The sequence below is a fragment of the Stenella coeruleoalba genome (genome assembly GCF_951394435.1).
Source record: "Stenella coeruleoalba genome assembly, chromosome: 18".
In the NCBI taxonomy this organism is placed as follows: Eukaryota; Metazoa; Chordata; class Mammalia; order Artiodactyla; family Delphinidae; genus Stenella; species Stenella coeruleoalba.
In genome coordinates, this window is record NC_137164.1 from 5,697,948 (window position 1) to 5,720,246 (window position 22,299).

General features: G+C 43.0%; 1 protein-coding gene across 2 annotated transcripts in view; it reads right to left on the reverse strand.

Moving 5' to 3' along the window:
* Nucleotides 1–22,299, reverse strand: part of FLT1 (fms related receptor tyrosine kinase 1) — a 220,437-nt gene that overhangs the window by 112,262 nt on the left and 85,876 nt on the right. For both annotated transcript variants that reach the window (XM_079902951.1, XM_079902952.1), the window contains 5 exons: nt 10,120–10,244; nt 6,289–6,451; nt 6,046–6,182; nt 3,048–3,222; nt 1,930–2,047 (listed from right to left, as the gene is read on the reverse strand). In XM_079902951.1, the coding sequence (XP_079759077.1) occupies nt 1,930–2,047; nt 3,048–3,222; nt 6,046–6,182; nt 6,289–6,451; nt 10,120–10,244 (718 nt within the window). The remainder of the gene's footprint in view (nt 1–1,929; nt 2,048–3,047; nt 3,223–6,045; nt 6,183–6,288; nt 6,452–10,119; nt 10,245–22,299) is intronic.

Here is a 22,299-nt window from a genome sequence, read left to right on the forward strand (position 1 = left end):
AAACACTTCACGTTGATTGGCAAAGAGGAAAGAAGTAAGCCGAAAGAAAGGCAAGTGACGGTTTCATGCACCCACACGGACGCGGGTCACCCCTGTGACTTAAGTCTAACCTAGAAGCACAGGCTGATTGCATCTGAGATGTTTTTCAGAGTTCTCCACGAGGCTCCATCAGCAATACCAGGGTCATTGTGAGTCAGATCAACTAGATCACTTCTCCAGATAAAAATAAAAATAGATTTTCCTATTGTGGCCTCATGTGGAGTTCTTATTAGTTATATAAATGGTCACACCAGTTGCCCTTTCATGAGCTCGAGTGAAACCGAGATTATCAAGGTTCTTTCCCATGGGGAAGAAAAGTGAAGGCAAAGAACTCGAACAAAAGGTATAAACTTAAACAGAATGTTTTTAAACTGCAGAGACAGACTTAATGCCTGGATGCCATGCAGCTGCATACAGAACTGGGAGTCAGGCTTGAAGGCTTGTCCTGGCTCTGCCACTGTGTGCCCTGAACTTATCCATTTCAGCCTCAGGTTCTCCGAGTTTCTCAAAGATCTCTTTCACTGTAAAATTCTAGGATTTCCTTAAATGACTATTCTTTCAATGGGCATTTTTCATCTGTTAGTAGGAGTTTACTGTGTCCTGCATAAAGCTGTCATATTAGGAACGGCATTGGTTCGTAGTCATGCATGTGTTACATAGTCATGCAAATTCCCATTACTAGTGGGTCTCAGTTCCAAAGCAGCTAAAACGCCTATGCTCTATTTTGTGACTACAAATCCCATTCTACTATCCTTGAAATTATTTCCTCTATAAACAAGCCAGTATCTTCAAAAATGGGGTGATATTTTTGGTTTGTTTTAGGTCCTTGCTACTTGGCTACTGAAGAAATCAGCAGTGTTGAACGGTTGGGGATACTCTCAGCTACTGAAAGAGGGAATGTACTTCCCTGAGCGATTCAATTCCTATTCAGGAATAATGTACATTCATAATATCTAAAAAGCTTCATAGTAAATTTCCTGTGAAACAAACAAAACAATCTCCTTTCTCCTGCGATGGCATGAAGGGGCACAGCACGAAGTCTCATTTTCTCTTTAATTCCCTATTAACGATCTGAGGAAACTGAAAACAAATGCTCCAGCCATATGATACTGAAAGCAAAACAAGCCACGGTTGAGAGGTTGAGAGTCTATATGGTACGGGCTGTTTTCCTAATCAGTTTTGTACTATTTGTTTAGAATGTGGTGGCCAGAGCCAAAGATCCTGGCGTTGCAAAATGATTTAACAAAATGACAGCAGATTATCAACAGATTACATTGTCTTACAGCAGGTATTGGGCTCGCATTAAAAAAGACCGCCTAAGGAGTTTCTGAATTTGCAAACTTCGAGCCAAAAAACCCTTAATTAGTTCAAGTAGGGCCATGAGTGCATCCCTGCCACTGAATAAGTCTTGTCTCTATTAATGTTTGTTTAATTTTAAAACAAGACTGGAACTTTCAGCCCAGCAGTATCTCAAAGCATTAATTTTCGATAAGAAGAGAATTATTATCCTCCTCACAAGGGCCCACTTCTTCAGGGTTAATAGAGCATGTTACACACTAGAGATGCTTCCTAATCGTTGCTCATTGACATCATAGGAAGGTTGAGAGAGGCACAAATTTAGTCGCAGGGAGTGAATGACTAAACTGAAATGAGCACTCAGAAAAGGAATCCCTTGCTCCATCCTGTAATTTACATTATTTTCCTTCCCCTCCAGCCCTTCCCACCCACTCCCCTCCCAGCCCAGCAATCAGCCCAAGTTCTTAGTTCTTCGCTGCTGTCTGGGAAGCTTGATTTTTTTTTTTCTTTTCAGGAATTCAAGTCACTGGGCTCCTGCATCTTCCTACTGACAAAGCATATCTGAAGCCGCTAGGAACATAACTGTGAGCCTACCATACAACTTCTGGCGAGGGAAACGCCTTCACTTTCACAGAGAGCCGATAAGACCGCGTGCCAGCTACAGTCTCAAACACCTGCTGCTGTCGAGGTTTCACTGTGATGAATGCTTTATCTTCGAAAAGAGAAGTGATAAATCCATTAGAAAAGACTACATTTATGTAAACAAAAGAAAACCAAAAAAAACCGCCAACCTGCTGCCTCATTCAAGGAGGGTGCAACCAATGACTAAATAGAGCTGAATTAGGATCCAGGCCGTCGCTGAGCCCAAATACTGATTAGTGAATAAAATCACTTCCAAGTACTCTAACTGGTTTAATACTTGCAAAATCAAATGGTCCCAGGGATATAAAAACCCAGTGGCAGGGCAACAGAAATAAAACACCTTAAACAACTATATTGAAACAACAAAAGTATACAGATACTTCTAAAAATCTACCCGGCCAATGTGAATACCACAGGAGAAGGTTGTTCCACGCCCTTCTAAAATAACGAATTTGATATAAGACATCAACTGGAGAAAGTCAAAAGAATATCAAAGGCCGTTGATAGAACGGTCCCCTGGTTTCTGCTCCTTACAAGTTTTTCTTTTCAGTGGTAGAAACAAATAAGGTTTATGAAAGATTCTAAAGAGGGTGAAGTATTTTCTTTACAGAATTTGCCTACTGGCACTGAGTAAAACTAGTAGGACTTCAGGAGCGTAAAACCAGAGATAGAAGAGCATCAATTCTAAATAATTTATCACAGCATCTTTTTCTCTAACTCAGTAGCAGTGCCTGAGAAATTTCTCCCAGAAAATGAAGGTAAAACGGACTGTATTTTTCTGTTTTGTTTATATGCAACACTAAATAAAGAATTTCACATAGATTCTAATACCTGACTTATTAGCCACAATAAATTTGTAAGGAAAAGATTCTCTAGCCAGTGCAAAAGTATTACATTTAAAGAACACTTAATGTGGTTTGCTCTTTGGCAGGGGCGCGGAGGGGGACAAAGTTGTATTTGTTCATGATAGTGTACCTCTTGGACAAAAGAAAATTTACGTTTGTTTTTTTTTTTTTTTATAAAACCCTCCAATTCTGCAATGATTAGAAAGCAGAGCATGGGTTGCTTACCATATATATGCACTGAGGTGTTAACAGATTTCAATGACGGGCCGCTTTTCACATGACAGATGTAAAGTCCTTTGTCTCTGTTCTGCACTTTGTCAATAAAAAGAATGCTGTAGAATACATTGTTGCGGGAATTGCGTCGGTCAATTCGTTGCCTTATAGAGGCTCTCTTATTTATCTAGAAAGAAAACGGGTAACAAACGTAGAAGGAGTCACTGTTGGCGCTCAGAGTTACAGCATTTCTCAGATGATTCCTCAGACTCATATTTTACGCTAAGAGGCAAACCCGCCCAGAGCGAGATGCGCACAACCGACATCTCTGTCTCGACGTGTTTCCAACACGTGCCGTGGCAGCACTGACTTAGCACTTCATTTCCCTCAAATGGACTTTCACACACGCTATCTCAACAGTTTCTCACAAGCCAGGGAGATTGGCAGGGTTATTGCCCTTATTGTAGATGAAGAAATTGAAGCATCAGAAACACTGGCCAGTGTAGCCTGGGAACTTGGGTCTTCTGAGTACAAATCTAACTCTTCCCTCTAGCACCTCCCTCTCTAACCAGTGACCTGTTCTCTAGGCAGCGGTATCACACACAGATTCGGGCCACGATTAGTATCTGGATTAATCACAGGGTTTCTCTTAATACATCACCACGTGAGTTTTCTTTTGCTTCCTTTTAGAAATGAAGGGAAAGATTATGAATCCTGGCTACGCCTATTAAGGCGTAATGATCCTAGTTTCATGATTTCCCGATTTGCGCAAGGCTTGCCAATATCTGCTAAATACCACGAAATGGGTCTGCAAAGCCATCAACAAGTTTAGCCAGCGATCTGGGGCGGGGGGTGCCGTCCTATGTTTGCAGGCGTCAGGCTCAGCGGTATAAACTGGCCACAATGACCCACTCCTGGCTTTGCGAAGATGAGGTCACGGTGCCTTTTCCTTTCATTGTTCCTTCCTTTCTTTTCTTTCTTTTTTTTTTTTTTTAAGCATTGCATTTTATAACACATAATATGTTATTTCCTCCTCTCAGTTCGTCCCCGTGAGGAGGCACGGAAAAAGACTTTGGAAGCTGGTCGAACTAATCTCTGGGTCTTGAACTTAGCGCTCCTGTGTGCCAGGCTGGATAAATTCTACCCACCTGTCCTTCTACTGCCCTGTTGGAACAGACACACGTTACGCCATTTTCTCCATTCTCAGCAGCGGCCACAGAGAAGACATCGATCATAGCAATCAAAAATCAGAGACTCTGGGCTTCCCTGGTGGCGCAGTGGTTGGGAGTCCGCCTGCCTATGCGGGGGACGCGGGTTCGTGCCCCGGTCCGGGAGGATCCCATGTGCTGCGGAGCGACTGGGCCTGCGCGTCTGGAGCCTGTGCTCCGCAACGGGAGAGGCCACAGCAGTGAGAGGCCCGCGTACCGCAAAAAAAAAAAAAAAAAAAAAAAAAACAGAGACTCTGTGCCCTGCATGAAAGACTGAGGGACCATCGGCAACTCTGTTCACGTCGGTATTACTTCTCCCTTCTCCCTTTGAGAAGGCTTTCCTTTCTCGAGTTCGAGTAACATTGGTATTGTTTCTGCCCTGGTACCGTAAAACTGCCCCTGGGTTTCAGAACAGGGTCATCAGCACCGTCCAGCAGCCACGTGTGGCTATTTAAATTAAAATGAGACAAAATGTAAAATTCGGCTCCTTAGTCCCGCAAGCCACATTCCACGTGCTATTAGGCATTGGTGGCTAGTGGCTAGCGTTTCGGACCACTTCCATCACAGCAAGTTCCGCTGGACAGCACCATTTTCGAAGGTTATGGGCAGTCAGCAGATGTACTAGCATACTCTCACTTACAGCAGCAACACTGACAGGGTACACGTTTCTTCCCTCGTTCCATGTACTGAGTATATGATTTCCATCAAAACCCAGAATATATTACTACAAGTCGTAGCATTTTTATTTCAATGAAACAATACCATTTTCTAGAAAATACCTTATGACTGATGAGTCAATGTGTCCCTACAGGGCACTTGTGGTACCGTTTTGTTGCTAAGTTATTCTGTTTTCATAGCAAGAAAATGTATATATTGTACGGCACAGGGAATATAGCCCAATATTTTCTAATACCTGTAAATAGAGTATAATCTATAAAAATTCTGAATCACTATGTTGTACACATGAAACGAGGATAACATTGTAAATCAACTATACCTCAATTAAAAAAAAAAAGCTCGGGACTGATGCATTAATCTTAATTATACATGCATAATTTAATCATAAGCTAACTTCGTGACTGGGCCGTCTGAATGACGTAACAAGTGATTTACCTGGGATATGCCACATGAATCATATAGACATACAAGAAATGGGGCTGGAACCACTTTCAGATGTTTCTTAACAGTTTATCAGAGATTCCCCGCCTATACGTTTTTAAAACAATGATTGTTTGCAAGGATGTTTAATTTGAATGGGAACACAACTCAGCCTTCATTCTTCTCATTTTTCTGAAGGGCAGAATTGCTCCTTTGTCACTTAACAAATGGAATATTGGATGGCTGGGTTGTACTATCTTTTCCAAACATGCTCCAATCAGGTGCCTGCGTGTCTGCCAGTCTCTTAAATTAATGCGCCGAGACAACTTTTTGTTGTTGTTTTTACAAAAGATAGTCCCTGCCTGGCATGTACTGATAAATTTCTCTCTCATCTCTAAATCCTAGAGAATCATTTCCAAGGATGAAACAATCCCCTTTTCCACCCAGAATCATGCAATAGAAATACCAGCCTATACACTTCAAAACAAAACCTCCAGACATCAAAAGACCGTATCTCTGCCTATCACACTCATGAAATGTCAGGCAAGGGAAGCACCCAAACCAAACCCACAGTTTCTTTATTGACTTGAACTGCCAGGAGTCAGAATATTCTGCTTTTTCCCACTTCAAAAACTCAGTTTAGCATTTCACTTGCTAAAACTAAATACTGTCCTATAGAAGAAATAGAAAAGTAGGTCACTCACTTCCCCAGGGTAACTCCAGGTCATCTGAACTCTCGTGTTCAAGGGAGTGGTGGCCGTGCAGTTGAGGGTGAGAGCGTGACCTCTCAGTAATCTGACTGGGCTTGGCGTGCTGATTTGGACGTCTGTGATTGTGTTGGCTGCAAGCATAAGAAGTCACATTTTTTTTACAAAATCAACGTTTCGTTAAGCAGATAAACCCTTGAGTATTCTGGGTTATGCTCATGCTTTCGGAACATCACTTACTTTGTCGAAGTGTGAGATAGTTTGTCTTGTACTCATGTCCGTTGACTGTTGTTTCACAGGTCAGAAGCCCTATTTCTTTGTATGTTGCATTTGATATTATAAAGCCCTTCCTACTGTCCCACGTTATTCTTTTTCCATCAGGGATCAGAGTATCAAATGGAAACTGGAAAAAGAAGAAACATGCTTTCACAAAATCGTATTAGCGCTGTGGTAAGAGATTCCCTCATAGTTTGTGAAAATGTAATTTTTACCGCAAATGAGAAGAGCACAGGCAAAAACTCCAGGTAGTCATAATTGGTTCTTTAGTTTTTTTGCATGTAGGAAACGATACATTAACTATGACAAATTATAGTAAGCAGGATAGTTTGTTATTAGTCTTAGCAAGAAGCTGCACTCCCCTAGGGTAGACCTAGTGGTCATGTCAGAATTCTAGCGGGAGTGCCCGTATCTCTTTGGCCTCTGGGAATCTCTGTAATAAACTGGCCTGATACTCAATAGAAAAATTAATTAGGATTTTTTCCATTAGGGCTGCCAGGTTATCCTCTTGGTCTCATCATCGGGAGCTTTTAGCAAGCTGTACCTTGTCCTCTCATTTTGCATGATTTGTTAGAGGTGGCTGTCTTAAAAGGACTGTACATAATTCCTGGTCCCCCAAGATTCATAGCATTAACTTGGCACTCACTGGGGTTACCCCTCTGGGGAAGACTGAGGGTACTGACTCTGCACCTGGAAGGGAAGCACCCAGAAGCAGAGGCTCCTGACGGTGAAGAGAGCCGAAAACGGACGTGAGGCCAGAGACAGTTAGGAATGAAGTGCTCGCAAATTCTAGAAGTATTCCCAAACACAGTGAGGCCGAACAGAAGTAAAGAGCCCACGATTTGATTCTCTGCTTATGCCTTCTCCTATATATCAAGGACTTAATTTACACCTTCTACCTTGGGATTAGACTTTGTAAAGGGCCACTGTCTCATAGAGCAGCCCAGCCAAATTCCCGTGAGGCCAGATTGGCAGCCAACTCCAGAGGCAGTGGTCTGACAACTGCTTTTATCCCCAGCTGGACAAGGGGAAAAAAAAATCAGATCACCTTCTCACAACAGATTATAAAGATTCATAGAATTAACTGCCATAAGGAAGTTTCAAATCTTTTCTATCTTCTTTAAAAAAGCACACACCTGGGCTTCCCTGGTGGCGCGGTGGTTGCGAGTCCGCCTGCCGATGCAGGGGACGCGGGTTCGTGCCCCGGTCCGGGAAGATCCCACATGCCGCGGACCAGCTGGGCCCGTGAGCCATGGCCGCTGAGCCTGCGCGTCCGGAGCCTGTGCTCCGCAACGGGAGAGGCCCGCGTACCGCAAAAAAAAAAAAAAAAAAGCACACACCTTACATCACTCTATCCACGATATCCTTTACATATACTGCTTGCAGAAGGAGCGAATCTGACTGGGATTTGTGATCTGATGGCAGAGATTTCTACTCCAAAAGCACTGGTTGCCTCTCCAGTGAATATGTCTGCATTGGTGTATGTTACCAGAGCGTTACGTGGGTTTGACATGAATTGCATCCTGTTTATGAAGAACTGAAAGCAATTAAAGGATGCATTTCATGTTTTAGTAAATTAGGATGCTACCTGTAAACTTAGGAATGCCCTGCATTCCGTCGGGGGGGAAAAGGAACCTTCTGACTGGGTGCAAACTATTAAAGGAAAAACTCAGAAAAATGTAAGTCAGGGATTGAAATCTGGGATGCTTTAAAAACATGTGAAAACAAGCACGTGCTGAACCTACAAGAAAGGTTGGCTGATGGACTTGGTCTGCACAACTTAAAAATACATCAAATTTTCCTCCGAAGTGTTTCTCTTACTCTATCCGTTACTGCCACTAGTTGTAGTTCATTGACAAAGTCACTTTCTTTCTAGCTGACGAGAGCTAAAAGAGCAAAAGACTACAAAGCCCATCAGCTGTGGCAGGGTGTGTGTCATAAAGGGGCAGACAGATGGGCAGTCCGGAGACACTGCTGAACAGGGAGGCTTGTCTCCAGCTGACCGGGGCTCTGCTGAAGCAGGCATAGGAAAAGGCGGGAGCAGCAAGTTAGAAGAGAAAGGACAGTAAGAGAAAAGGAAGGGAACGATCTTCTGTTCATTTCATGTCAGCATATATGTGTAATAGGTTAGAATATTTTCAAAATATACGTGATACACCAAAATCCTGGTTAGAATGTTATGCTTCTCTCCCTTTTTTTTTTTTTTTTTTTTGTATTATAGATCAGGGTGGGAAAACACAGAAAATAAGCTTTCCCTCCCAAAATGTTTGCAGGTGGGAATTCGAGAAAGTTCCTCAAACAGACAAGCGATCTGCATTAGGGTGAAAAGGCAAGGGGTGTGCATGAAAAGAGAAGTTTCATATCCTCATGGTTTGTTCCATATCAGTCACAGACCAATTATCATCTCGGACTCAGAGGGGTAATGGCAGGCTATGGAAAACATCACGATAATAAATCGATTATTGGGCATTAAACTCTTGGACACGTAACATGAACGGCTAATCCCTGAACAGGCCTTGCCTGTGCCAGGCGTGATCCTAAGGGCCTCCGAGCACCTCATGTTGCCTTCCTAACAGTCAGGTGAGGTGGGTGCCCCTGTAACCTCTCCCATCTCTCCATGGAGGGCACTGATGTGGAGGGAGGTCTGATAACTTGCCCATTTTCCAGCGAGTTAAGTGGTAGTGGTGGGGGTGGGGGGTTGCAGAAAGAATCCAGGTTGTGTGGCCCCAGCCTCTGCTCTGAACCACTCTGCCCCTCCTCCTATGCAAACTAAACCATGAGCAAAGGATGGCAGGAACACGGAGGAAGAAGACAGGACACGGGCTCCAATGCCCAGTGTGGCCTGGACGTCCCTAACTCCCTGGGAACCTTAGTTTTTTCTTCCACCAAGTGAGTGTGACCCCGCTGGCATTTCCAGCTCCAACATACTATAATTTTATATTTCCTGGCGATGATACCCAGTTGTCACGGGAGCCGAGACCTGTCACTGATGGACTACATTGAAGATTTAAATCAACAACTTGGGGGAGTGAATGCAAGGGGAGAAGACAGGGAGACACTCTACCTCTACGTGACGGGCAGCGCTCGGTGCTGCCTTGGGACAGCCTGCACTCTTCCTCTGAAAGCTCTAAGCTCTCAGGAGCCACTAGAGTTTTCCACGTGGGAAGTTTTTATCCAACTCTCAGACTCAGCACACGCCTAAAGTTACTGCAGCTGGCATGTCACATTGTAGGGCTTTTGTCTTTATTACATTTTACTCTGAATCTTTTTCCTTCTCTACATGCACAATTCACAACATAATATGAAGAAAAATCTCATTTATAGCTTTTTTTTTTCCCCTAAGAGGTTAAATTTGGATGCCCGTCGGAAGATAAGCCTTTTGTTACAAGGACCAGCCCAACTCAAACCAAAGCAAGAGTTCTTAAATGCCTGGCGAGTCAGGTACCCTGCCTGACAGTTCTTCCTTCAGCAAAAATCTGCATTAGTAATTTGTATACACAATAGAATTGGTTTTCCTGACACTTACAGACATTCAAATTTGTGGCAATACATAAAAATGTTCACGATTGTAGTTCTTTCATTATTCATGTAGATTTACGCTCAAGACATTATCCTTTTGGTCCATGTAAGTACACGCAGGGGGATAACGCCTAACACTTACATAGTAAAAAGCTGTTACAGAAAAGTCCGCCGAGAAAGCCCACATGTCTCTAAGATAACTGTTCCAGAGAGAGAAAACAACTCAAAATTCACTTGCAGTAAAAGGCTTGTGAGAGTAGCACTACTCAGTTTTACCTTTTTTAAAGTAACAGTGATGTTGGGTGATGTAACCCGGCAGGGGATGACGACCTCCTTTCCTTCGGTCATATTTACAATTTCCGGGATTTCACTGTGCATCTCTAAGAAAGGTCTACCTGTATCTGAACAAGAAAATGAAAACACATAAACATAAACGATTGTATTAGGAACACGCAGACACTGCAGCTGGCGAGGCAGCACGGGCACCACCAGTTACATCATTCTCCTTTCGTGTAACCCATAAATCCACGTTCTTCTCTCGGAATCTGGTGCTGTTTCTGTTTCTCTAAGAAAACCGAATTCCTTATTCAGGTCTTAGCCTTCCGTCAGGGAGCCCTGATGCCCTACTTTGCAATTGTGACCTGGGGGGTGGGGGGAACAGTAAAGGTGAATATTCTGCATAAACTTCTTTCCACAGCTATGCTAAGTGCCTCAGGAAGCGCCCTCCAGGGCCTTTGTAAGAAGTCAGAGGGGGCCGGGTACAAGGGTCCTCTGTCTTTGGAGCACAGATGACGGCGGATAGCGGCAAGCTGAGGTGTCAAGTTGGAGAGAGGATTAGCATTTGAATGACAGAAGCACATGCCTTCGCCGTTTTCTAGAGCTTAATGGCAGCCTAATAAGATGAGAAGGTCCGAGCTACTTCGGGGGAGGGGGCGGGCTAAAGGCAGGAGAAGCAGTGCGAATACCGCATTTATTTCACGTGCATGTGACATCCGTTTGTTTAGCCTGCACTGCGCATCTACTAACAGCAAAGCAGGCGGAAGTGACACAAAGAGGTCTGGAAAGGGCTTTACCTCATCACCGAGAGACCACCCTTCAAAGTATGGCATTGCCAACTACAGATAATTGGCACTTGCCGTCTACCTTTACAAGGATTGAATCATGAGCCGCCGCAGCTGCTGAACCTCAACACCCCCTGAAAGGAGTTCAGGGTGGAGATCAGGAATGAGGCGCTCCGTGCTCTGGGAAAAACTGGCGGAACAGGTCTTCAGATAGTTAGATATTTTAGGAGCCCAATTTTTGCATCTCCTTGTATCTAGAAAAGCACTAAAATCCTTCAAGGTGACGCCTGCTCCTCGTGACTAGCAGAAACCTTCTGCCAAAAATATGCGCTTGATCGCATGTACTCCCTCTTCACACCAAAATCACATATACACCGACCTTCTCCCCTATCTCTTTGGAGCTGTTTCTCAGAGCTATCTGAAATGCTGACCCCGGGCTATAGTCTTCATTTTTGCCCCAGATGAAACTTAATTCACAGCTCTCACGTTGTGCATTTGTTTTCAGTCGACAGAATTTTGCCAGTCTCAGGACCACCCGAGCGGCTTCCCTGCGATACCTCTGGAGACCAGAATAAGCATCCTTCCAGAAACATTCTCACGGTGCACTGTGCCCTTGCCCTTGGGACTCCACTGACAACGATCTCTTCAGGAGATACTGTGCTCTCCGCTTCTCCCCTGGCTCCAGCCTTCTATGCCCAGATGGAAAGAAGTCCTGTGAGGACTCTCTGTCTGGACCCTCCCCTGCTTGCTATGGTCTAGGAAGCTCATCCTGGATGCTGAATGGAGGACGAAGTGGAGAAAAACAAGAGTATGAAGGAGGCCACGGCTGCCTGGACTAAATGGGGGCTGCAGACATGGTTATGGATTGAACTTTGTCCTCACCCCCAAAATGATATGTTCTACCCCCCCCCCACCAGTACTTCAGAATGTGACCTCATTTGGGTCAAATAGGGTCACTGCCAATAGAATTACTTCAGTTAAGTAGGGTGGGCCCCTAATCCAATCTGCCTGGTGTCCATATAAGAAGATGGCCATGTGAGGACAGGCACACGGGGAGAATGCCACGTGGGGACAAAGCAGAAGTGGAGCGATGCAGCTGCAGGTCAAGGATCGCCGGCTGCCAAGGATCGCCACCCCCCGAAGGTAAGGAGAGCCAAAGAAGGATCCCCTACGGGCTTCAGAGTGAGCACGGCCCTGCTGCCATCTTGAGTTTCTAGAATGTGAGACAATAAAGATTTGTAGTTTTAAACCCTCCCCCCCCCAAAAAAAAGTGACAATGCTGTAGCCTGCTGAAGGTGAGAGAGTGTGACATACACTAGAGGGGGCCCTAGAGAGACGGATGCCCTGAGACACAGATCCCTACTGGTCCTCTGGGAAGCCTCGCTGGGCCAGCCCTTCCTGCTTCTACCCTCTCCGCCCCAGCCCATCTCAGCGGCTTTGTCAACGTCCCCAGGACTCTCCTCTTAGAGCACTTATAACACTTCTTCTCTGGCTACACACGGGATGATGAATTCCTAGGAGAGGAAACAGACCATATTCATCTCTGCCTCGTGTGTATTAAGTGAATGAATGAACACATGAATGAATTGCTCTCCAACCCTGTCACTTTACAGATGAGAAAACAGAGGCCTAAACAGGTATAGTGCCTTGTCTCGCTGTGAACAGAGCCAGGCCCAGAGGCCAGTTTCTCCTGAGCGCCAGCCCAGGGCTCCTTCCCTGCCCCCATCCCCTCATCACCGGGCCCGCCTCTCCCCATCATAGGAAGGGCCTTCTTGGCAATTGTCTTTCAGAGATAGGATGATTGTCTCAGTTCCCATGTACTATGTCACAGTACCCAGTGTTGGAGGAATTCTGAGAGGTCGCTCACCGAGGGACAGGGCTGGGTGGGGGCAGGCTTTGGGACGGGCCCAGCATGAGGCTCAGAGTCGGGCTGGATGGGTGGCGGGGAGGCAACAGATCTTGGTTAAGAGCACACATTTTGGAGAATTCCCTGGCGGTCCAGTGGTTAGGACTCTGTGCTTTCACTGCTGCTGAGGGCGCGGGTTCAATCCCTGGTCCGGGAAAGCCGCAAAGTGTGGCCAAAAAAAAAAAAAAAAAGCACACACTTTACAGCCGGGGTTCAAATCCTGGCTCTGTCCCTTCCTAGCTGTGAGACTGTGGGAAAACCGTTTTACCCTCTGTGCCCCATTTGTAACATCTGCCTCAAAGGGTTACTATGAGGCTGACGTGAATTCATACGTGTAAAGTGCTTAGAATTTTACCTGGCAGAGAGTACAATGCTATGTATGTGTTAGCCGTTAATTTTCTTCTTCTTATGAGAGATTTGAACTTAAGGAGAGAGGGCAGTTAGGATATATGGAAATCCTAAATCATACTTATGATCTAAACTATAAAAAGTACAAATCTATATTCATATAATGGCATAGAAAAAAGGCAAAGTGAATACACTAAAATGTTAGCAATGATTATCTTTGAGTGTTACGGGTTGTTATTATTTTCTTATTTATCTTCTGTATTTGTCAGATTTTCCAGAATGCTCATGTATTATTTTATAATAAGATTTTAAATTATTGCATTTAAGTCTCAAATTCTAAAGCACCATCCAGTTTTACTTGAGGAAAACTATACATTTTGTCCCTGATTTAATTCGGTTTTGCCCACTATACTAGAAGGAGGCATTAACTACCACATTTGTAGTTACAGGTCTATTAGGAAGGCTCAGTGGGTGTAGCATCTGGAGAGAGGAAAAGTTAATTATACAGAGACAAAGATTCACTTATCAGCACGAAATTCCTCCCCTGAATAAAATTGCTGAGCTAGACATCCAGGCAGGGACTATTGGGATTTGATCATTCCTTTCCTTCCTCCTGTGAGTCTATATTTTTGTCTCCTTTGTGAGTCCCAAGGTAAACACAAACACCAGGAAATGGTTTAATTCACGTAACCAAACGGTAAATCCTTCACATTTAATTTACTGTCTCCTTAAGCAACTATTTTCAACAAAGGACACTGGCATAAAAAGTTCCTGCAGGAAACAGGAGACCTCAGTGCAGTCATTTTTAGGCCCATGAATGCCAACCCCAAATGAAAACAGAAGCGGCTAATGCAACGTGCCTTTGAATTTCGTCTTTCCCTTGCTCACTTTGGATCCCTCAAACACTTGAATTTTATGATAGCTACCGGCCTTTAAAAGCCAATTCCAATTTTAGCACTGGGCCCACTGTTCAGAAATATCAGAACTTCAATGATTTGTGTCCGTCCCAGCACAATTCAAAACACATCATCTGTAGCACAGTTAATCGCGGCATTTTAAACCCGCTATGTTTGCAAGGGAGCTTATGCCTGTACATCCACACCCACACCCCCACACACAGAATATTCTCCAGGCTTATTAATAGTATATTTCCTCTGCAATTTGTTTCAAGGAAGGGCTAAGAATGAACCTGCCTGACATATTATAATACAAACATTTTTTGTTTTGTAGGACCACAGTTACAGAAGAGGTCAAGGTTCCATTAATATCACCAGTAAAACCACTTACTACTCCCAAAGGACGCATTTGTCTTTGTCACAGAATTAAAAATGACTTCCAAACCCAGCCAGCGCTGCAGAGTGGTTTCCTGAGACCAAATTGGCTGGCTGTCGAAAGAGTGAGGAAGAGCTGCTCCAGAGATTGCCGGTGTACCCGCGGTGCAGACACACTGTCACCAGGGACTCATGCCAACACCAGCGACGGGGAGGTCATGCCACCCACCCCTCTCTGAACTCTTAGAACTCAAAGCAGTGACAGGAAACTGGCACAGAATATGAGGTTTTCTCATCCAGTGGGAGTAGCTGGGCTGTCATCCTTCAGGACAACAAGCAGGCTAGGACATAGGGAAAGATCAAACAGGGATCCTTGTTCAGGATGGTATTACGTATTTTTTCCTTTTAAAATCTGTAATCACTCTGGCACATCAGGGCACGCAGACACAGAGGCCCCAGCAATGCAATCCTCATGCCACTCCATTCCCCAATGGCATCGCCTGGGAGTTCTTCTACTGGGTTTGGAGCAAGTGAATGACCCAAGGATTTGAGGGAGCTTTTCAGACTTGAAGAGAAGTTCGGGAGTAAACATCTTGCTTCCTAGCACTTGTTCATTCCCATGATGTTCATAAACTTTTTCTTGATTTGCGTTCCCTTTAATTTCATTTTCCTTACCTATAAGTCCTGGTCAGAAGGACTCCTAGTTATTTTCAAGGAGGATGTGATTTTAATTTACTGAGGACGAAGCGAAGAAGATAAGAAACTAATTAACCAATCCCACGAAAAGGATTCTACCTGGACACGAGAGTTTTCACAACGCGCAAGTCTTTGCGTTGTGGACCATTCTTAGTGCTCAAGGAGAGTTTGTTGACTGGTGAAATAGTTCATTTGAAATATGAGCCAAAAAAAAAAGAAAGAAAGAAAGAAAGGAGGCAATTTCTTCTTGACTTTCATTGCCCATCAAAGCTTTTGAGAATTCAAAAAAGAGCTTTGGAGCAACCACAAGAAAGCTGAAATAGCTATACTAATATTATGTAAAATAAACTTTAAAACAAAATATGTTACTAGAGATAAAGAGGGCATTTTGTAATAATGATAGGGTCAATCCAGCAGGAAGATATAATAATTATAAATATATATGCAACTAACAGAGCGCCAAAATACATGAAGGAAAAACTGACAGAATTGAAGAAAATAGAAAAGTCAACAATAGAAGATGAAGATTTCAATAATGGACAGAACAACTAGACAGATGATTGAAAAGGAAATAGAGGACTTGAACAACACATAACCAACTAGACTTAACAGATATAAACAGAACACTCCACCCATCACAGCAGGACATACATTCTTCTCAAGTGCACATGGAACATTCCCCAGGATAAACTACATACTAGGTCATAAAACAAACTTCAATAAATTTAAAAGGATATAAATAACACAAAGTATGTTCTCTAACTACAGTGGAATGAAATTAGAAACGAATAAGTGAAAGAAACTTGAGAAACTCACAAATATTTGGAAATTAACACACTCCTAAGTACCTAATGAATCAAAAAAGAAATCAAAAGGAAAATTAGAAAATACTTTGCGAATGAAAATAAAGACACAACATACCAAAACTTATGGGATGGAGCTAAAACAATGTTTACAGGGAAATTTACAGTGGTATGCCTATGTTGAAAAAGGAGAGAGATTTCAAGTCAATAACTATCTTCTACCTTAGAACTCTAGGTAAGGAACAGCAACCTAAACCTAAAGAATAGAGAAGGGAGGAAATAATAATAAAGATTAGAGTGGAAATTAGCAAACCAGAGAACAGAAAAAACAATAGAAAAAATTCCATGAAACCAAAAGCTAGTTTTTTGAAAAGACGAACACAATCGACAAACCTTTTGCCAGACAAGCCAAGAGAAAAGACAAACTAATAAAATCAGAAAAGAAACTGTAGATATTACTACAAACATTACTAAAATAAAAAAAAGCATTATAAAGGAATAGTATAATTGCATGCCAATAAATTAGATACCAGATGAAATGGACAAGTTCCTAGAAAGACAAAAACTACTGAAACTAGCTCAGCAAGAAACAACCTGAATATACCTATAAGTAAAGAGATTAAATTAGTAATCAAAACACTGTCTACAAAGAAAAACCCAGGTCCAGATGGCAAGTGAATTCTATCAGACATTTAAAGAACTAATACCAATTCTTCACAAACTTTTCTTAAAAAATAGAAGAGAAGGGAAAACTTCCCAATTCATTTTATGAGGCCAGTATTACCCTGACACCAAAACCAAAGACATCACAAGGAAACTACAGGTCAATATCTTTTATGAATGTGGATGCAAAAAACTCAACAAATTCCTAACAAACTCATTATATATAAAAGAATTATGTACCATAACCAAGTGGAATTTGTTCCAGGAATGCAAGGTTGGTTTAACCTCCAAAAATCAGTGTCATTAATATACCATATCAATACAATAAAAAACAAAACCTACATGATCATTTCACAAGGTGGAGAAAAAGCAGTTGACAAAATCCAAACCCCTTTCATGATAAACACAGTCAACAAACTAGGAATAGAAGGGAACTTCCTCAATCTGATAAAGGGCATACACCAAAAAAACCTAACAGCTAACATCACACTTAATGGTTAAATACTGGATGCTTTCCCCCTAGGATTAGGTACAAGACAAGGTTGTCCACTCTCATCAGTTCTATTCAACATTGCACTAGGGCTTCAATGGCTATAATGGCTATTATGAAAAATGCTGCAATAAACATTCCAGCCAGTGCAATTAGGCAAGAAAAAGAAATAAAGGGCACCCAGATTTGAAAGGAATAAATTTTCTCTATTTTCAAATGACATGATTTGTATATAGAAAATCCTAAGGAATCTACTAAAAAACTATCAATTGGAACTAGTAAACGAGTTCAGCAAGATTTCAGGATTCAAGATCAATAAACAAAAAAGAATTATGTACCTCTATGTACTTGCGATGAACAATCTGAAAATAAAAATTTTAAAATTCGTTTAAAATAGCGTCAAAAAGAATAAAACACTTAGGAATATACTTAACAAAAGAAGTGTGAAACTTATACTTTGAAAACTGCAAAATGTTGTGGAAAGAAATTAAGGCTCTAAAGAATTGGAAAATCTCCAACGTTCGTGAATTGGAAGACTTAATATTGTTAAGACGGCAGTGCTCCTCAAATTTATCTGTAGCTTCCACACAATCCCTATCAGAACGCCAGCTGACTTCTTTGTAGAAATTGACAAGCTGATTCTAAAATTCAGAATTGAAAGGGATCCAGAAGTGCCAAAACAATCCTGAAAAAGAACAAAGTCGGAGGACTTGCTCTTCTCAATTTCAAGAGTTACTACTAAAACTATAAACAACAATGATTAAGACAGGATGGTACTGGCATAAGGACAGACATATAGATCAGCGGGGTAGACTAAGAGTCCAGAAATAAGCCCACGAGTCCATGGTCAGTTGGTTTTCGACAAGGCTGCCAAGACCATTCAATGGGGAAAGATCTGTCTTTTCAACAAATGGTGCTGGGGCAACTCCACGTGCAAGAAAATAGAATTGGACTTTCACGTCACACCGTATATAAGTATGAACTCGAAATGTATCAAAGGATTACGTTTAAGAGGTAAAACTGTAAAACTCTTAAAAGAAAGCACAGAGGTAAATCTTCATGATCTCAGATTTGGCACCGGATTCTTATATATGATACAAGCAACAAACGGAAGAAACAGATCAACTGGACTTCATCAAAATTTAAAACTTTTGTGCTTCAAAGAATACTATCAAGAAAGTGAATGCCCAGAATGTGAGAAAATATTTGAAACGTATATATCTGATAAGAGATTTGTATCTAGAATATATATTTAAATATCTAGAATACGTTAAAATCTAGACATAGATATATGTATCTTAATACATTTCTCTAAATTATATGTCTAAAGTATAAAATATATAATATATATTTATAATATATAACTATATAAAATATATTTATATTAACAACAAAAAGTTGAAGAACTCTTACAACTCAGTAACAAAGACAACCCAATTAAAAAAACGGAAAAGGGATCTGAATAGACATTTCTTCAGAGAAGATGTACAAATAATCAATGAGCACATGAAAAGACGCTCAGCATCGCAAGCCATCAGGGAAATGCACATCGAATCCACAATGAGATACTGCCTCATATGCACTAGGATGGCTACGACAGAAAGAAATGATAACAATTATGGGTGAGAATTTAGAGAAACTGGAACCCTCCTAAGCTGCTGGTGGGAACGTAAAATGGTACAGCCACTTTTGGAAATCGTTAAGCATACAGTTACCACGTGACCTGGCATTTCCTCCCCTAGGTATCTACCCTAGAGAATAAAAACTTATATACACACAAAAACTTGTATAATGAATGTTTACTGCAACATTATTCATAATAGCCAAAAGACGGAAACAATTCAAATGTCCATCTACTGATAAACGGATAGCTAAAACGTGGGAGACCCGTACAATACAGTGGAATATTATTTGGCAATTTAAAACAATGAAGTGCTGATGAGAACCTGCTGTATAGCACAGGGAACTCCACTCCACTTCACTGTACAGTAGAAACTAACAACACTGTAAAACAATTATACCCCAATTAAAAAAATAAAGGAAGTGATGGTACAGCACAAATGAACCTCAAAACATTATGCTGAGTGAAAGAAGCCAGCACATATATGTGAACACTGGTGATGTGGTAATGGCTACGTATGTCTGTCCGTGTGCTAAAGAAAATTAAACTGTACAATTTAAAAAGCTGAATTGTATGGTATGTGAATGATATCTCAAAAAGCTTATTTTGAAAGAAAACAGAACTTTGGGCTCTTTCTCAGAAATGGTGACCCACTGTTTCCTGAGCTGGAACGGTTCCTGAAGATTATCCAGTGCAAACTCCTTACCTTATGCGTCTTTTCAACCTTTCTCTCCCATTCCCGTTTACATTCAAGGAGGCCACTCACCAAAAAAAAATGGAATTTTCTCCTGTGACAAAGTCTTTTTTTTTTTTTTTTTTGCCGTACGCGGGCCTCTCACCGCTGTGGGCTCTATCATTGCAGAGCACAGGCTCCGGACGCGCAGGCTCAGCAGCCATGGCTCACGGGCCCAGCCGCTCCGCGGCATGTGGGATCTTCCCGGACCGGGGCACGAACCCGCGTCCCCCGCATCGGCAGGCAACCTCTCAACCACTGCACCACCAGGGAAGCCCTACAAAGTCATTTTGATTGTAAACATGTAGTTTAGTTCCCCTTGGCAGCCCCAGGTCAGTGGGGAGCACAGTGAAACATCTCTGCCTTTAATCAGCTGGGAGGTTACTACTTGACTGGTGTATCTGAGTATTATAGTCCACACAGTATTTCCTAGTGAGCTATCCCCATTATCAGTCAGATCTTCATCTTGATCAATTAAAGCACCTCAAAAGAAAAGAAAGAAGAAGAGAAAGCTAGGAAGGAAGGGAAGAAGGAAGACAGGGAAGGAGGAAGGATGGACAGACGGATGGATGGACAGACGGACGGACGGACGGACGGACGAAGGAAGGAAATGAAACAGAAATAAAGGAGAAAGGAAAGGAGAAAGCAAGCAGCTCTGACGGACAGCCACAACTCCTTCTCCTACTGCCAAGATTTTGGGTCATGTCCCAAGTTCTATTATTCAGCTCTGCCTCTGAATCATAAAACTGTAAAACTGTTAAGGGACTTGTATGATACCCTAACACTGACTCTCATGTTATACAAGAGGAAACTGAGCCCCAGAGAGAAGGAGAGACCTTCCCACAGCATAGGAATAGTACAAACGGCTGAGCCAAACCTGCATTCAGGTGTCCTGGTCCTAGACCATCCTCTCTCCACCACACCAAAATCCAGCCCTGACCCTCCTGAATGACTCGGGAGTGAAAACTACACCTTCAAATACCCGACCAACGGGATGGAAGGAAGGAAGCGTGGAGGGAAGGAAAGATGGCACTGAGACAGGGATAACATGGGATCTTCTGGCAGGAGATTAGAAATATGAGATGACAGACTGATAAGAAATTCTCACTGTTAACATCAAGCTTGAGTCATTGGACCCTCTGCTTAGCTCTCTCTGCTGTAAGGTGCTGGGGGTTCTTTGGGGGGTCTCTGTGACCACCTCAGGACCAAGAGCAGACAAAGTCCTGTCTTACAGAGCCTAGAGATGGAAGTCCTTCCAAGCGGACCGTTATCCTCCAGTGCGGGGGTGGGGGGTTCCTGCTCGCTGGGACACAGGTTCTCCTAGAGGGCAGCTGCCCATCAGGAGAACATTCCCTCCAGGGTCATGCACTGTAGGAGTCGGGAACCAGGGTTCTGTTGAGGTCAGGCACTGCACCCTGCGACTCTATTTCCTCTAGAAAATGGGACAGGCACTTTCCTGCCCCCAAACCTGTTATTTGTTATGCATGCACGTGAAATGTCCACGCTGGGAGAAGCACACTGACATCCCTCCGCGGTGGGGGGGGGGGGCAGGGGGGAGAGGCAGGGAAGGCAAAGGGGGGCGGGGTAGCCGTATGCGAGGCAGTAGGGCTGGTGGCCGCTGAGAACGTGAGGCCATGTCTGGAAGGGGCAGTCCCTGCTTGCTGCAGACAGCTGTTGCCAAGTGGGAATACAGGCCAGCGTGGCTAGAGTTTCCAGTTTTTAAAGATAAGTAGGAAATCAGATTTTTATGTGAACTCCTCCAATTATTAAATACTGGCAGCGAAAAGCACTACGCCTGCCAATCAAAACGTTTGTCAGCTGCATCTGGTCCGAACACTTCCAGTCTGCAGCCCGGCACTGCCCCCCATGGCCCCCCACACAAAGTTCCAAGGGAGTCGTGGGTGGGGAAGCTCAGCAAGGCTGTGTGTGTTGCCAAGAGCAGGCACCTCGGAGTCCACCAAAGCTTGACTTGGGAACTTACACAAAGTACCCAAACTTGAATGTGGTATTAAATTTCTTCAACTTTCCTGTAAAAGGAGACTGATAATAGAATTTTTCCCATCGGGTTTCAAGGATGAAATGAGATGCTATATGGTAATGAACCTCAGCTAGGGATCAATAAATGATAGAGATGCACACTAGGCCCTACCCAAATCTCAACAGTGGAAAGGCCCTGGGGCATCAGCTGATCCAACCCCACCAAGTGAGCACCTGTGCTGTGCTTGAAAGCCTAGACACACGGGGAACTCACCACCTCCCAAGACAGGTCGTTCCACTGTCGGATAGCTTTAGATGTTAGACAGTGTTTTCTTACATCGAGCTGAAATCTGCCTGTCTTGACTTCTTTCATTCTTAAATAGTAGCTCTGCCATCTAGGATTATAAAGATGAAGCTTAATCTCTTTCCCACATAGGAAAACTTTGAAGGAGACGATCACACACTCATGTCTCCTATTTTCCCACCTAATTCTTTACTTTTTTAAACATTTCAGTTCCTTTAGTTGTTCCTTGCCAGTGAAAATAAGAAAACCATCAAATTACTTAACACTCACAACCCGGTGGGGCAGGTACCCATTTTACAGATGAGGAAAATGAAGTCTGGGGGACAGGTTAAGGAATTTGCTCAGAATTCCTGTCTTCATTGTCCCTCTTGAAATGTAAACTAAACAGTATGCCTAGCACCCCCTTTATTCTGAACCCCGTCTATTTGTTAATGCAGTTCAAGGCTGGGTTCCTTTTCTTGGTGAATGTGGAGTCAACTAGAAGCCTGAAGTCTTTCTCGCATGTGTTGTCTCAGCCGCCACCTCCCACAGCCCGTAGTCCTAGAGTGGTTAGCGGGTTTTGCAAGCCAAATACAGTCCTTTA